The 15,589-nt window shown below is 44.9% G+C and overlaps 1 protein-coding gene across 2 annotated transcripts in view; it reads left to right on the top strand.

Annotated features, from left to right (window-relative positions):
- Nucleotides 1-2,168: 2,168 nt before the first annotated feature.
- Nucleotides 2,169-15,589, top strand: part of CACHD1 (cache domain containing 1) — a 232,480-nt gene continuing 219,059 nt past the window's right edge. For both annotated transcript variants that reach the window (XM_040232671.1, XM_040232672.1), the window contains exon 1: nt 2,169-2,996. In XM_040232671.1, the coding sequence (XP_040088605.1) occupies nt 2,757-2,996 (240 nt within the window). In that variant the 5' untranslated portion in view covers nt 2,169-2,756. The remainder of the gene's footprint in view (nt 2,997-15,589) is intronic.

Below are 15,589 nucleotides of genomic sequence, written 5' to 3'. Positions count from 1 at the left end.
TATGGTATAGATTTAGGTGGAGAATAGCAGAAAGCAGGAATGAGTTTTAGCTCAAATGTGTCTAGCAGAATGTGTTCATGATAAGTCACTTCAGTTGTCTCAAACTCTTAGTGACCCCATGGACTGTAGCCTGCCAGGCTCCTCTGTCCATGGGACTCTCCAGGCAAGAATACTGGAGTGGGTTGCCATGCCCTCCTCCAGGGGATCTTCCCAACCCAGGGATTGAACCTGTGTCTCTTATGTCTCCTGCATTGGCTGGTGGATTCTTTACCACTGGTGACCACCTATATCTAGTAGAGAAGCCAGTGAGCAGTCAGGATTTTGGAAATCCCACTTAGAAGGGAGATTGAACTTTGTTTAGAAATTTGCAACACTCTGCTGTCTTGGTAATAATTGCAGGCATGGGTGTAACATGAGAGTTCTCAAAAAAACTTAAGTTAGAAAGGGGACATAGCATTAGAATCCCAAGAAATAGAACCCAAGAAATAACAACATATAAAAGCTGAGTAAAGATGGAGAAGCCATTTTGAAAGAGTTTCAGAAAGAGGATGATTTGTGGCAATTTTGATGACAGTACCTTGAAGAATCTAAGAAAAAAAAATTAATGCTAGCTGTCATTTATCATTTTTGTTTTCTTTTTTATTCTCTTCCACTTACCACAGGGATGAATATGTTTTGTATCACTGATTATCCTATGCCATGGTGTAACAATAAAAAAAAAACCCAGTTATAGGATCTTCTTGATACCAAGTGTCAATTCAATTCTGGAGATGGAACACAATAGAAAGATTTGTTTTAATCCCATCATTAATTCAAGAATCATTTTTAAAGTACTTACTTTGTGCTTGGTACTGAGCTAAGTGTGGATGATGGAAAAGTGGATTGGTCCCTGCCTTCAACAAGCTTACCTTACTTCCAGGAAGCATTATGTAAAACAAGCATTGTACATTATAAGTGACGTTGTTCCAAGAAGCCTGTGTGCCTCTCAAGGGGGCATAGAATGGAGAGTGTCACAAATGAAAACACAGAGTATAGCAGAGAGAGCACTAATGGGGGAACTCAGAACTGAAAAAGAATCTTGAGGTAATATGGGCCAGGGAAAGCTTGCATTTTTAATACAACACCGTGAAAAAAGTAAAACAGAAGGTTTTGCCGTAAAGTGAAGAGAGCACCAAATCCAGGTTCTAGTCCTGCTAAGGCCTCTGCTAGACAGCCTTCACCTTTTCGGGCATGACTCTGGTCTCTAGGAACCTGCAAGCAGGAACCTGGCTTGGAAGAATGGTGGCCTTACCACCCCCCGCCCCCCCCCCCACCCCACCCCCACCCCCCCACCACAACCCTCATCTATTTGTTTCAGGTGTTTCCAACAGGTGACTTCTCAGACAGCCTAAGCCAGGAGTCAGGAGAAGGCAGGAAGGAAGTCAATTCCCTTCCCCCGATGCAGAGAATAGATGTCTGGAGTGAATTCCAGCTCAGTAATTTTTTGGGTTTTGTTTTGTTTTTTGCTTTTGATGAGATCAGATGGTTCATTTCCAAAAAGAGACAGAAAGAACTACGTCCTATTTAAGAGCAATAGTCTCCGCCTGCTTAAGGTCGGGATTTGCCTCTTATCCCCTGGGTGACCTTCGGCAATTTATTCCACCTCTCTAAGCCTCAGTCTTTGTTACCTAAAATTTGGGGATAAAGATACATACCTCACAGGGATGTGGTGAGGATTAAAGGATAATGTATACAAACCCCAGAACACTGGGCCGGGCACATAGTAGTTGGTTAAAAACAAAAAGGAATCCGTTGATCTAACAAATGTTAGCTATTGTTACTGATAAAACCGAAGAAGAGCAGTGGGCACACAAACGGCAGTCCCGTCCTTCACAAATCTCTGCCAGGCAGAAAGCCAGCGTCCTAGAACTTAAAAGGACTTTCGATGGGTGGGATCCCGGAGTCCCTTCGCGGGGACAGAGGTGGTGAGAGCTGGGGTGGGTAGCTGTCCCCGGCAACCAGAAAGTTCCAGGGACCCCCAGGTCTGGTACCCGAGCCGAGAGCCTGTTCTCGGGCCCGCGGCGTCTCCAGGGGCCGGTTCTGAGGCGGGAGCCGGGCAGAGAGAGGAGGGGCGACCGGGGGAATGTCCCCGCCTCTCTCCCCGCTTCCATAAATCACCGCAGCCGCGGCGGCCGCCGGGCCGGGAAGTGCACGGAGCCGGAGCGCAGCGTGGTGGCACCAGACACCTCCCTTTCCCCCGCCGCTGGCTTTCTTTCTTTCAGCTTTTTTTTTTAAACCTCTCCCTGCTCGCTCGGGTGGCTGCCCCAGCCTACCAAGCCCGATCGCCGCTCCTCCTCCCAGGCTGCAGCCGCCCGCCTTCGCCGCCGCCTCTCTCCGCTGGGACCCGCGGGAAGCGAAAGCTCCGCGGCTCGGCTTGTGAGCCCCGCGGCCACGCACCGGGTGCGGACGCCGCAGCTCTCGCAGCCGCCCGCCGCCTCGCGGGGGCCGCGCCGGCGCCGGGGTCCGGGACACGGCTGGGGCGGTTGCTTCCTCTCCTGCCGCGGCCGCCCGATCCGGCGATGGTGGCCGCCCGCGCTCCCGCGCCGTAACTGGGCGCCCCTCTAAGTTTAGGAGCTGCCGGGGCGCGTAGAAGCTGCTGCAGAAGGGCGAGAAAGTTTTGCGGGGTGCGCCGAGCGGGCCCTGGGCGCACCACCCGGGGCTACCTCCCCGCTTCCCGGCTCCTGGAGCCCGTCGGCGGGGAGTTGGGGGGAGGCGGCATGGCCCGAGAGCCGGAGGAAGAGGAGGCGGCAGGGGCTGCCGCCCTGGCCCGCGGGGGTCGGGGCTCGCTCGGATGGATCGGGGCGCGGCGGCCGCCCCTCTGGCTGCTCTGCCTGGTCGTGGGCTGGCTACTGGGGGCCGGGGCCGACGCCGAATTCTCTATTCTGGACGAGGCGCAAGTGCTGGCGAGCCAGATGCGGAGGCTGGCAGCGGAAGAGCTGGGAGTCGTCACCATGCAGGTAAGGGTCCCCCCACCCCTCACCCCTTGTGCCCGGGAGCTTGCCAGGCACATCCCGCCTCGCTCCTTTGCGCAGAGCCCGGTCCCATCCCCAGTACAGGTCACTTTAACCGAGCACCGACCTCGCCCGCATGCACAGAGCACCCTTTGCCCTGGACACCTCTGGCCTCTGCGTGGATCCCCTAACTACACACGAACTCCTCTTCCAAGTTCTTGGGTCTCCCTCTCTTTCTCCTGTGCAGAAGCCCCTGCGCTTTGCACAGGACCCATTTCCCATGCCCCTACCCGAGCACAGCTCCATTATCTCGGCGAGGATTCTTAGGTTCCATCGCGTCTCCTTTACTAATTTGCACCAATTTCCCCCGCAGTCTTTTTTTTTTTTAACCCCGCCACCCCTACAAACTCCCCTTTTTCCTCTTTGTGTATCCATCCCAGGGCAGACGGTCCCGCCTGGCTCGGACGGTTTTCCGAGGCTCCCAGTCTGTACCTCCTTGATCACCTCTTCGGGTCCCCCCGACCGAGGCGCACGAATGGGCGCCCGGAGGGCCGGCACCGCCGCGTGCGCAGCTGCTCCAGGGCCACCTGGGCCCCGGCTGAGAGCGTCCGGGGAGTGAACTCCGCTCTCCCTCTCCCAGCCCGGGTGCCTTGGGGGAGGGGCCGGCCTGGTAGACTCTTGGTAGATTCCCGACTCGTGCTGTGTGGGGGACATTTTTTGTTGCTTTCCGCTGTTGTTGGTTGCGCGCTGTCCGAATGGTTTTGTTTTGTTTTGTGTATGCCTTTTGGTATGTGGTGGAGGAAGAAGCAAGCATAGTGAATAAGGTTCCCATTTCTCTAAACTGTTTACCAGATCCGTCCTCCGGGGGAGGGGGTGGTGGTGGTGGTGCTAAAGAAAGATTGCCCGAGGCTAGTAAGAAATCCTGAAGATGTTACTAATAACAAACAGTACCAACAGTAGTTAAAAAAAAAAAAAATTGCTAAACAGCAACCACCTGGAGATTCTATCTCGCCGTTATTTTAACCGCTTTGGCCAGAAAGGCCCACTCGATTAGGAGACGTTGAACTGACATTCCGAATCTGAAATATTTGCTGTAACATTTTTCTGTAAAGTAACCTCATTCTCTTCTGTATTCGAACAATAATGATGGTGATGCATGTGGTTTACGAAAGAGCGACGTTTCCAGGAAAGTGTTCTCAGAAGAGGTTTCTGATTTCGATTCTACTGTGACCACCCTTCTACCTTCCATCGGGAGAGGTGTTTTAAAGTCACTTGGGATTCCGGGTTCTGATTTTTTTTTTTTTTTTCTTTACCCTCCAGCCCTAACCACCACCAGTCTCCTCCAAGGATGATACAGTTTTCCTAAAGTCGGTTCCACCGACCTTTACCGCTGTAGTGAAAGACGGTTGGGTGGTTTGTTTTGTTTTAGGAGTGGGAGGTTTGCCTGAAAGATAATTGTGTTTATGTGCAGACACCAGCCCTGAAGTGCAGTAGAGCCCGATTTTTCTTCATTTGCATAATAGTAGACAAACTTTTAAGATACATCATTGAACTTTTCTATGCAGATCTTTCAGGTTCATATTGTTATAATTTTTTCCATTTGCATGTTCTGATTTCTGATGATTGCCAACAGAGTTCTCAGGAGTCAAGTGACTTTTAGAGGAAATGAACTTAAAACGTTAGGGGAAAACTAGGATTTCTTTTTCCACTGAATGTTTCAATTCAGAGGACAAACAATTGTGTTCTTGCATAGAGACCCTCTTTTAATAAAGACATTTAATACATTACAGTTTTGGACAGTGATCTTAAGATTAGCAGGCATTTGTCACCTTCATCCCATCACTAAGGCTGGACAGGGGACCTTTGGGTCTCCCACCACCACCACCACATAAGTTAAGGACTAGCTTTTTCTAAGATGCTGACAGCAGTTTTACTGTTTCTCACCCAATCCTTGACAAAAGGTGAAATCGGATCCCAACACATTGTCTTTCAGGTAGGGATCCAAAACAAATGTAGTTTTAAAAGGCTTCCCTGTTGAAAGGGAGACACTTTAGAAGAAGAAGAAGAAGAAGGAAAAAAAAAAAAGCTCTGATCAGTGGGGGGTTTGTGCCCAAATGGCCCTTTATCGCCTCCCAACTGGCCTCTTTCTAACACCTTTGCAATCTCATTGTGGAAGCTGGCCTCCTGGGGACAGGGTTTTGTCTGGCAAAATGTGAAGTGGCTTCTCTCCCTTTTTAAAAGGAGCAGCACATACTGTATTTAAATTCTTCTTCTTGAGCTGTACATTGATCTACCACTTGCCTCCTTCTGGGAAAATTGGGGGAAATCTCTTTTCAGTTTTGTTAGACTGCCAGCTGTTTTTTTGGGAGGGGGAGATTGTATGTAAAATAAAATCTAAAGCAGGTTACATTTCTTGCCCTTAGAACAAGGTTGCAAGCCTCAAGTTTTCCTCTGTAAACCTCTGGGATTTGTTCAGTGGGTATGAAATTATGTGGGTTTAGCTGTCTAAAGAGCAGATAATATAATCCCTCCTTGTGACATGTTGGATATTATAGCTGTGGAGCTAATCTGTTGCTCTGAGACAGGTAGCCTCATGTGGGTGTTAAGGTGAGTGGGGTCAAACTTCCATCCAAAGATATGAGGGAGTTGGAGAGAGGTGTTCTCCCTTTGCAGGAATAGAATATCCTCTCTCAATTAAGGGATCGACTCTTTTCACTTGACCTTGGCACATCAAGTACAGTGCAGACCTTTCAGGGCGGCATCATCTTTGACAAGAAACTTTGTGTAGGTTCATTTATGAATTAAAAACCTATTTCCAGACTTTTACATCACTGCTGCTGAAATTCTCCAAAGACCATTTTTAATTTTGAGAAATTGCAAAGCCGCTTCCAAGGGGGAGGCCTGTTGTCACCTCTCAGAAGACAGGCACCAGGAAGAATTTTACAAAAACAAAACCCAGAACTTCTTTCAGCACTGTAGTTTCCTGTGGCATAGTTTTTGTGCTGGCTGATAAAGAAAGTTTGAAAAGCAGCCTAGCTTAAAGATTTTCTTGGAAAGGTTTTTCTCATGGTGGCTGCCTGCTCATGGTTTTTTGTTGTGGTTCCTTTTTAGTAATGGACAAAGTTTAAAAGAAAAAAAATCTCTAAATGATTTGCACCAACTAATTTTGCCAGTGCCTTGGGAAAGTTGCCACTGAATACTGCCCCCCTGGCAGCAGGCCTCATACATCATGGGTAAAAGTCAAAAACCTAATCATCATCTCCTCAGGGGTCTGGTGGAGTGAAACCATGGACACTGAGATCTAGGGAGCAGAGAATGGCTGTGTTCAGGGAGCCTTGTTTCTGCTTTTTCATTCATGCAAAAAGTTTTTTTTTTTTTTTTTTTGAATGAAGGAGCATCATGGAATGGAAAGTTTCCATATTGGAAACCTGCGTTCCAGCTCTGCCACTTTAGAAGTTAGGTGATCTTTGTAAAGGTGGCAATGATGATTCTTCCTGGAGATCTGTTCTATGGACTTAATGAAAATAGTGCGTGTGAAAGCACCTGTTGATATGGAGCTGGGACTGGGAACTGTTGACAGATGTGGCTGTTCTTCAGTAAAGAGATTTCCTTAGAAGCTGACTGGGCACAGAGCACTATGCTAGCTGAGTGTTTGGTGGTTTTAAAAGGAGATATTCCAGCACAGCTCCTTAAGGAGTTTACAATTTGGAGGTGGAGGTAAGGTTGCACAGGTAAAACAATTAAGCAACAATGCCTACTTGTTGGAAGGCATATCTGGCTCTGGGAGCCATTTCACCAGGCACTTATAAGGCCCATTTAACATTATATGACAATACAGGCTTCCTAACAGCAAGGATCTGGCATATAGCCAGGTTGCCCGCCTTGATGTTAATTCTAACTCAGCTCTGCTGAGCTGGGCATAGTCACTGTGAATTGGCAGACACACCAGCAGGTTGGTCAGACAGCTGCTGTATGGGGCCTGGAAGGGGGATGGGTGGGGAGAATCCTTCCAATAGGGGCAGAAGAAATGCCAGAAGTACAGTCTGAGGAGCTTCTCCTCAAATGGAAGGAAAGGAGGCAGACAGGACAGAACTGATAGGCTCAGTAGCAGTGAGGTATTGACTGAAAATATAGAGCAGTGTTGTAAATAATGGCTGCAGCTGAAAGTGAAAGGGGAGGCTGACTTTGTATGCCCTAGAAAAGCATTAAGTTCATTGTTCATATTTGCATACATTCAACAAACTTTTGGGGAGACTTCTATGAGGGGCTTTGGGTTGGGCTTAAGCGGGGGATAGGGCTTCCCTGGTGGTTCAGAGGTTAAAGCGTCTGCCCGCAATGCGGAGACCCGGGTTCAGTCCCTGGGTTGGGAAGATTCCCTGGAGAAGGAAATGGCAACCCACTCCAGTATTCTTGCCTGGAGAATCCCATGGACGGAGGAGCCTGGTGGGCTACAAAGAGTTGGACACGACTGAGCGACTTCACTTTCACTTTAAGCTGGGGATAGAAGGTAAATAAGATCTTGTCTGTGCCCTGAAGCTCTCAACTGATGATGCAGACAGATACAAAAGGAGGTGTTTAGTGAGGGGCAGAGAAGTGTTAGAAAGCAGTGGGCTAGTACCATGCTGCAGAGAGGAACAGGGCATTATGGAAGTGCAGAGGAGGGCTGCCAAGATTATCTGGTGAGGTCATGAAGCTGACTACTCCTCCTGCAGCCTTTTAAGTGATCTGCCACACACAGAGGGCAGTCCTGAAAGCATCAGCAGCCTCAGACATTAAGGGGAACCAAATAAGCAGTTCTTCAGACATTTCTGAGGCCCCTTGGTGGTACTGGACAAGGGAGTTGCTATGTCTTAAATTCTTGATTGGGGAGGTGACTGTAACTCTGTGCCTCTGCATATGGCTCCATGTCTTATTTCTCTGGCCATCACATCTAGAGCTTCTGTGGTTATTTCACATCAACACCCTGGTGGCCCTACTATAACTTCATACTGATTTACAGTGATGTTTAGATAAGGTTGGCATTTGCCCCCTAGTCATGTCAATCATACTAAGAATGGTATGTTTTAGGGTGATTTGAATATGTACTTAGGCAATTGAGAATATTTTAGGAATGGAAAAAAATGCAAATAATGTTATTTGATTCTATGCCCTATGTGTAGTATAAGCCCTAATGGGAAAGCTGCAGCCTTGTTTTCTTCTGAGATTGCTCATTTGGAGTAGAACAAAATTGACCATTGGTGGATGACTCTGAATTGAACTTGGTAAGAATGAGTGCAAAGAAAAACATGTTGAATCACTTCTGAGGGACTCTCCCCAGTGTGCTTAGTATCAGTACTTCCTCCCCTTCCTCTCCACTAATACCTGTCTTAGCTGCTTAGCTTTTTCCTGCCAGTTGTACTTAAATCTGGAGAGGTGTGGGGGAGGGGAAGGGGATGGTTTCACACTTTATAACTTGGTGCTATTTCTGGTTGCTGCTTGAAGAGTTCCTTCCTTGAGCTTAAGTAGATGAGCCAACAGGAACCTTGGAGAACTCTGGAAGTTTGGTATTAAGTGCAACAGGATTTGTTTTGAATCTGCTTCAACCTGGAGTAAGGTATATTGGAGGTCAAAATATAAAGGGCATCAGTTTTGACTCTACTAGTTATTAACTCTGTCACTTCCAGCATATTATTAAATTACTTTTGAGCTTCATTTGGTTAATGGGGGGACTTCTTTTAGCACACAGTCTAACATAGGAACAATCAGTAAACAGAAATAAACATGGACAGTGTGTTTAGTGCCAGGGCACAGAACCTGGAAGCCAACAAAAATTTTGCAGCTCCAGAGCTGGAATGAAACTGAAATCTAAGCTTCAGAACCTGCAGATTTCAGTGCAGTCAGTCCTCTGACCCAGGGATTACCAAAGTGTGGTGCACTGACCTCAGGGATGTGATGCAAAACCATCCTTTGATATTTATGAAGAAAGTATTAGACCTGCCAATTAGAGTCATTTTTATTTACTTTTTTTTTTTTTGGCTACACCACACAGCATGTGGGATCAAACCAGTGCTCCCTGCAGTGGAGGCATGAAATCCTAACCACTGGATCAGCAGGGAATTCCCTTATTTACTTTTAAGCTTTTTTAATACAAGGATTTGAAAAAATATATAGATGTAAAGAGAAGAGCATAAAAATATTCCTGTACCTCTCACCCGGCTTAAACAAGCTATCTACTTGTGGTCAGGCTGGTTACATCTCTGCCTCTACCTGCCCTTTCCCTCCCCACTGATTATTTTGAAGGAAATTCCAGGTATCCCATAATTTTATCTGTAACATTTTTATTACATTCTTATTTAATTTCTATATTAATGTTTTATAATAGGCATAATATATTGATATACGAGTATATAGAATTTGCAGTCCATCAATACAAACATTTTAGAGGGTATATACTTGAAAATTTTTTATGACATGCCTGAGCAAAACGATTGCCGTGTGGTGGTGGTGGTTTAGTTTCTCAGTCATGACACGGACTCCAGCCTGCCAGGCTTCTCTGTCCATGGAATTTCCCAGGTGAGGATGCTGGAGTGGGTTGCTATTTCCTTCTCCAGGGGATCATCTTGACCCAGGAATTGAACCCTGGTTTCCTGCATTGCAGGTGGATTCTTTTCCCACTGAGCCATTGTGCGTTCCCTAGCCCTTTACAAAATAGTTGATATCTTTGTCCAGCAGCCTCCTTTGCCTTCCAGATGTAACACCTAAGATTCTTTTGGGAAGCTCCTCTAGGACCCTTTTTTTTCTCCTGGGCACATGCCCTCTGGCCCTCATTTTCATGCCTGGCTTTCCCCACGAGGCTGTGAGTTTCTGTGTTTTCTTAGTGGCCAGCTTACAGTCTGAGCCATGTCTTCTCCTGCTTTCTCCCTATTTCAGAGATGGAAGGCAGGAAAGAGAAAGGAACAAAGCAAAATAAACTGTAAGGGAAGGGAAGAGGCTGAAGAGAAAAGGCTGACTGTGGACATAATTATCTTCTGATGAGTTTGTCAGCAGATTCCACTATAGAATCTGAGGCCAGGAGAGTGGAGGGGAAAGTATAGAATGTCCAGTGCTTTCCCTGCTAGAGCTCATGTTTTATCAGAGAAGCTAACTAACTTGAATGGGTCAAGGCAGTGTAGAAAAAAATACTGAAATATGGGATCAAGATCCATGCCCACCCCGGGGTTGCTAACTCTAACATTTCCAGGGTTCAGTTAGGCAGAGTGAGGCAAGCCAGGTGTAGATCAGTAGGGCATGGTGTTGGTTGTTGGAAAGGGAGGGCACATGCCAGGGCTGAAAAGCAGGTGCTACCCAGCTCTGCCAATTGCTGCCATGGGGCAGTGTGGGGCCAGTGTTGCCACTTGACTCTGGTTTTCAGGAGAAGCTGGGTCTCTGGGTTTTCAATGAAATCTCTCAATTCTTAAAATGTTGGCAACTAATTCAGATTAAAGAAAAACAAAACAAAACACTGTGTGGGCCAAACCAAACATGCCAGCTGTCTGGATCAGGCCAGAGGCCACCAGTTTGCAGTGTCTGGATTAGAATTATTCAGTGAGCTCTAGGAGGTAAAGCCAGTGATTGTGTGTAAAGATTCTGGGGAAGTAAGTTTCTGTGTAATAGGAAAGGACAGCTTTCTCATAGAATAGAGTTTAAGTTGGGTTGTTTTAGGAGATGAGCTTCCTATCATCATAATTACTTAAACAGTCATTGAATGTTTATTTGGTGCCAGGCACCATGTTCATTCTGAGATATCCATCAGTTAATTTCCAAGGCAATGAAATGGTATGCAAAAGGAGGTTTCAGACACTTGGAGAAAGTATGTCAGGGATATTAACCTGCTTAGGGGTGGAGGAAGCTTCTGGAAGGTCTTCCAGGAAAAGTAGAATGAATAGGAATTGGTTAGCCAGAGGATGGTGTTCCCAGAAGACTTTCGTGATGGCTCTTCAGAGAATGGAAAGATGGCCTTAAGGTTTGGAGCTTAGAGACCTAGAGGGAAGAAAGGGCACAGGAAGAGTTCAGAGAAGCAAGCATACAGGTTGGGTAGTAGAATCCTTGGATCCTTCATGGCAGTGAGATATATGGCAGGTAACAACCAAATGCCCAGTTTACACTGGCTTGAGAGAGGAACAGGCTGCCCTATGTGATTGGACAGTCTGGGGAGGAGTTTGAGCCAGGCTAGATGATGGCTCAGGTCATGTGGCCCCATTGCTCACATTCTCAAGTAGATTCTCCTCTTTTGTTTCCACATGACTGGCCAAACCTTCCTAGTGTTCAGTTGGGAACTAGCTGCTTTTTGTGCATGAATCTTGTCTTTGGAGGAGATGTGCTCTGGGGGAGATGAACTAGAAACCTGGAGAAATGAGGAGCTTGGTGCCTAGAAAGCTCAACTGAAGTCATTTAGGTTTTAGCTAAATGACTTAGCTAGATGCTTAGCAACCACCAGCCCCCAAGGCCTGCTCTGTACCTAGGTTCTTCTTCCCCAAGTCCAGTTTCATGAAAGCCTGCTTTGCAGTCTCCCTGCCTCTGACCTGCACACAGGCTGGCTGGCCTCCCACTGTGTCTGGTGGCCTGCCCTGAGGGGCTGTACAAACCCAGGCTCCAGCAGGCCTGCCCTGAGCCTGTCTTTGCTCCCTGATTCACTGATGAAGTGTATGAGCACTAGAAGGACCAGAGAGAAAGTCAGACCTCCCCTCATTTTATAGGTGAGAAACAGGCCCAGTGGGCGGTGGCTCTCTAGAAGTCACACCAGTACTACATGATAGACCTTGAATTCAGGTCTTGACTTTTTAGGATTCTTACTTTTGGACATTTTTCACAGTACTTATCCATGGGAGCTTCATTTTCCAAGAGATGTTTGCTTTAAAATGGAAAGGAAACTTGATTTAATCAAGAAGCTTTATTTTAATTTCTTCTTTTGAAAACAAAAAAAGTTTTAGCTTAGTTCTTTGATTGAGAACTTATAACTGATAGTCTCATTTCACAGATGACTTTTTTTTTTTAAGCTGCTATTTAAATACTTAGAAGTCAGTGAGCCATTGAAGAAATACAAAATTCTGACTCCACAGTGATGTTATTTTTTAAACAGCAAATTTAAGTAATCAATAACTAGTTATAATTATGAACCTGTACAAACCAAAGTCTTTTTTTTTTTTATTAAAAAGGTAAATCATAAAAAGAAAACTTTAGGGAAGGAACAACTTTTGTGATTTTTTTTTTTTTTTTGTATTTATATAAAATCTTCAGAATGAAATTCTACCTGTAATTTTCAGGAAGAGTGCTATTTTAGAACTGAATTTCAGGACTGCATCTCTCTCCCTAGTTATTAGAAGCATGAAGCTCTTTCTTTTTGTGAAAATTGTAATAGTACAATTACTTTCAAAGGGTTGTTTATTTGATTTGATAATGAAACAGAATAAATGTCATTTGAAAGCCTCTTTACCTTCCCCCTCTTCATTCTGAATTCAAAAGAAGTTTTCCCCTACTTCAGATTTACATAGTTCCATGATTTCTAAGTTAATTACAGTTACAACAGTTCTGATACCCAAATACCAGTGTGGGTCAACTGAAAAGTAGCTTCGGGTCCATATTTCCCTGGAAATAGTGTGCTTTGTTGTCTTTGTCGTAGAGAAGCCAGTGGAGGAAATTCTTATCTGTTGTACATGATAACATCCTGATTCTGTTCCAACCATAACAGTTATTTTAAAGACTAGGTCAAAGCCCAAGACTCCAGCACTTTTTCTTTTTTTCTGGATTCCCCTTGGATATATTTTTTTTTTCCATTTTATTTTTGCATCGAGTATGTTAAAAGATACTCTAAGGCCCTGGTGGAAGGGCAGGGAAAATCAGCAAGCCAGTGAGAATGAATCTGAATTTTTAATTAGGCTTTGAGTTGTTTCTTCAAAGTGTGGAGACATCATTAGTGATGTAAGTCTTGTTGCATTAGCAGAGACTGACATTTCACTTCAAACGGGAGAGTGCAGCTGTCCTGTGCAGATAAAAGTTGCCAAGTGTGGAACAGCAAGGTGGATTGGTAGATAATTAGCTGTCCCACATTACTGCAGTGTGGAAGAAGCCTGCCAGTCATGGGCAGGAAGGAGAAATTATTAGCAGGAGAAAATCCAAGTATGTCATAAAGCAATTTGGAATCACTTCAGCTGTGGCAGAGCTGATAAGACATACATACGTTAAGGAAACAAGACAAACTGAGTCTAGTATATGATGGCCAACTTTTTTTTTTTTTCTTTTTACAAATCTTAATTCAAAGAGGAATGGTCAGAAATTAATGATCCATAAATACACTGAAGTACCGATTCATCAGTCTGCCCTGACTCCGCCTATAAAATAATTAACCAGCTTAAAATAGTCTTCATATTTCCATGTCACTTGAAAATAAAGTAGGATTCTACATAGGGCAAAAAAATATATATCACAGGGAGGTCACAAATCCCTAACAATTACTGTGCTGTGTATAACCATGAAAATATATTTGAAGAGGAAATTTGAAGTCTGTCACCTCTCTGATAAATTTAACAGTATTTATAAATGGCTTGAGAATATTTTTATGGCCTTATTGGTGAAACATATGTTTGTGTGTATTTAAATATTGTTAACAGTTTTGCTGTGATCTTCACATTCATCTCTGGGAGATGAGAAGGGTAGAAAGACCTGTTGGGTTTCTTATTAGACATTTGCTAGCTCAAATAAAATGTCAATGGGATTTTTTGTTGTTGTTAACTGTATTGCTCCCTGGGCTCCTTAGTGGGATCCTGGATTCCTTTGTCCTGATTCCATCCATGTTTATTGATCAGCTTTCTCCAAAGCCCATGCCTCTCCTGGCAGCTCAGGGACAGGCAGTGCCAAAGAGCTTAAGGTGGTGCGTTCTGCTTGGATGGTGTCCTCTCTGAAAAAGAGATATTCTCAGCTCCTGTCACAGAGCCAGTTTTCTGCCTCTTGCTGCTTGATTCCTCCCACCCTAGGAACTGTCACTGAGTTGTTGCTGCTCTGGGTAGTTCTGGAGAAAGCCTGGAGAACTGAGGTTTTTAGCAGTCTTGGATCCAGAGTAGTTTTCATTGACCCTATGTGTAATGGGGATGTTTGTCCCTTTTGTTCTCTTGAAGGGGGGGATGAGGGACTAGTCTGTGTGCTGATTTGTAAACCATCTCATTTGTTATGGGTTGATATCCCAGTTAGTGTAAATTCAGATTTTCGGGGAGGCCTGGAAAATTTTACTTGCATCCATGTGTAATCAGTTAAAAAATGTGGGCAAGAGCTGCAAACAGTAAAGCTTTGTACAGATGAGTTATTAGAGCGTGAGTTCTCACAAGAAAGAGCCTGGATTTATTCATCTGTGTAGTCCTGGTATGTTAACACTGTCTCTGGCACATGGTGACTCCAAAAATGTCTGGGCTACAGAAATTGGGTGGCCATCTTTAAACAGTGGGTTTCCCTGGTGGCTCAGAGGTTAAAGCATCTGCCTGCAATGTGGGAGACCTGGGTTCAATCCCTGGTCTCCAGGAAGGTCCCCTGGAGAAGGAAATGGCAACCCACTCCAGTATTCTTGCCTGGAGAATCCCATGGACGGAGGAGCCTGGTGGTCTACAGTCCACAGGGTTGCAGAGTCGGTCAAGACTGAGCAACTTCACTCTCACTTTCACTTTCTTTAAACAGTAGATTTGGTAACTTTCTGATACTATTCTGAATTTAGCTTCTGCTACTATGTTTCTATTTCATTACCTACTCTAGACTTAAGTATAATGTCTTGAGCCTGCACTTGCTACTAAAGATGTAAAATGTTTCAGATGAGTGACAGTGTCTAGAAATAAGTACCTTAATTATTGGTTGAGTTCTGATGTTTTATTTCTTCCTGTTAGAGAAAGCTTAGGTATGTATATCCAGGCCATTTAAGAATATAAAAAAATACCAAAATGTACGACTTGCAAATTATGTACTTAGAGCTCTGTTATCCTAGAGATTAGATTCATCAGCTAGTTTATTTAGTGAATATGTGTTGAGCACATACTGTATGTCAGGTACTATGCTTGCATTTGAGTTCATGGTTAAAAGAAGAGAGACAAGATCTCTACTCTTATTCTGCTTGGATGGTGTCCTCTCTGAATAAGAGCCACCCTCGGCACCTAACTAGGGGAAATACGTTAAAGAAGTAATCATATGAGTTATAAATTGTTTTAGTAATGTTTTGAAAGAAACAAGGATTATTAGAAAGACAACAAGGGAAAATCCTTTTAATATATGTCAGATATATCGTTTCTCAGCTCAAAACTCTCTAAAGGCTCCCATCTGACTCCAGAGTAAAATTCAAAATTACAGTGGCTTTTACAGCGAGAGTGACCTGGTCTCTGATATCTTTGGCTTTATTTCTTATCTCCCCTCCCACCACCAAGTTCCCACCCTCCCCCTCCTCAACCCCTACCCCCCAACATACAATGTTGCTCTAATGCTCCAAGCACACCCTTGCCCCAGAGCGCTTGAACTTGCTGTTTCTTTTATCTGGGAATAAAAATTTTTTAAAATCTTTACCTGCCCATCTTCTTTAAAACAGTACCCTCCCTTCCCTCTCCTCACTCTGC

This window comes from Oryx dammah, unplaced genomic scaffold (assembly GCF_014754425.2).
Source record: "Oryx dammah isolate SB20612 unplaced genomic scaffold, SCBI_Odam_1.1 HiC_scaffold_28, whole genome shotgun sequence".
Lineage (NCBI taxonomy): Eukaryota > Metazoa > Chordata > Mammalia > Artiodactyla > Bovidae > Oryx > Oryx dammah.
This window is presented reverse-complemented; position numbering and strand designations above follow the sequence as displayed.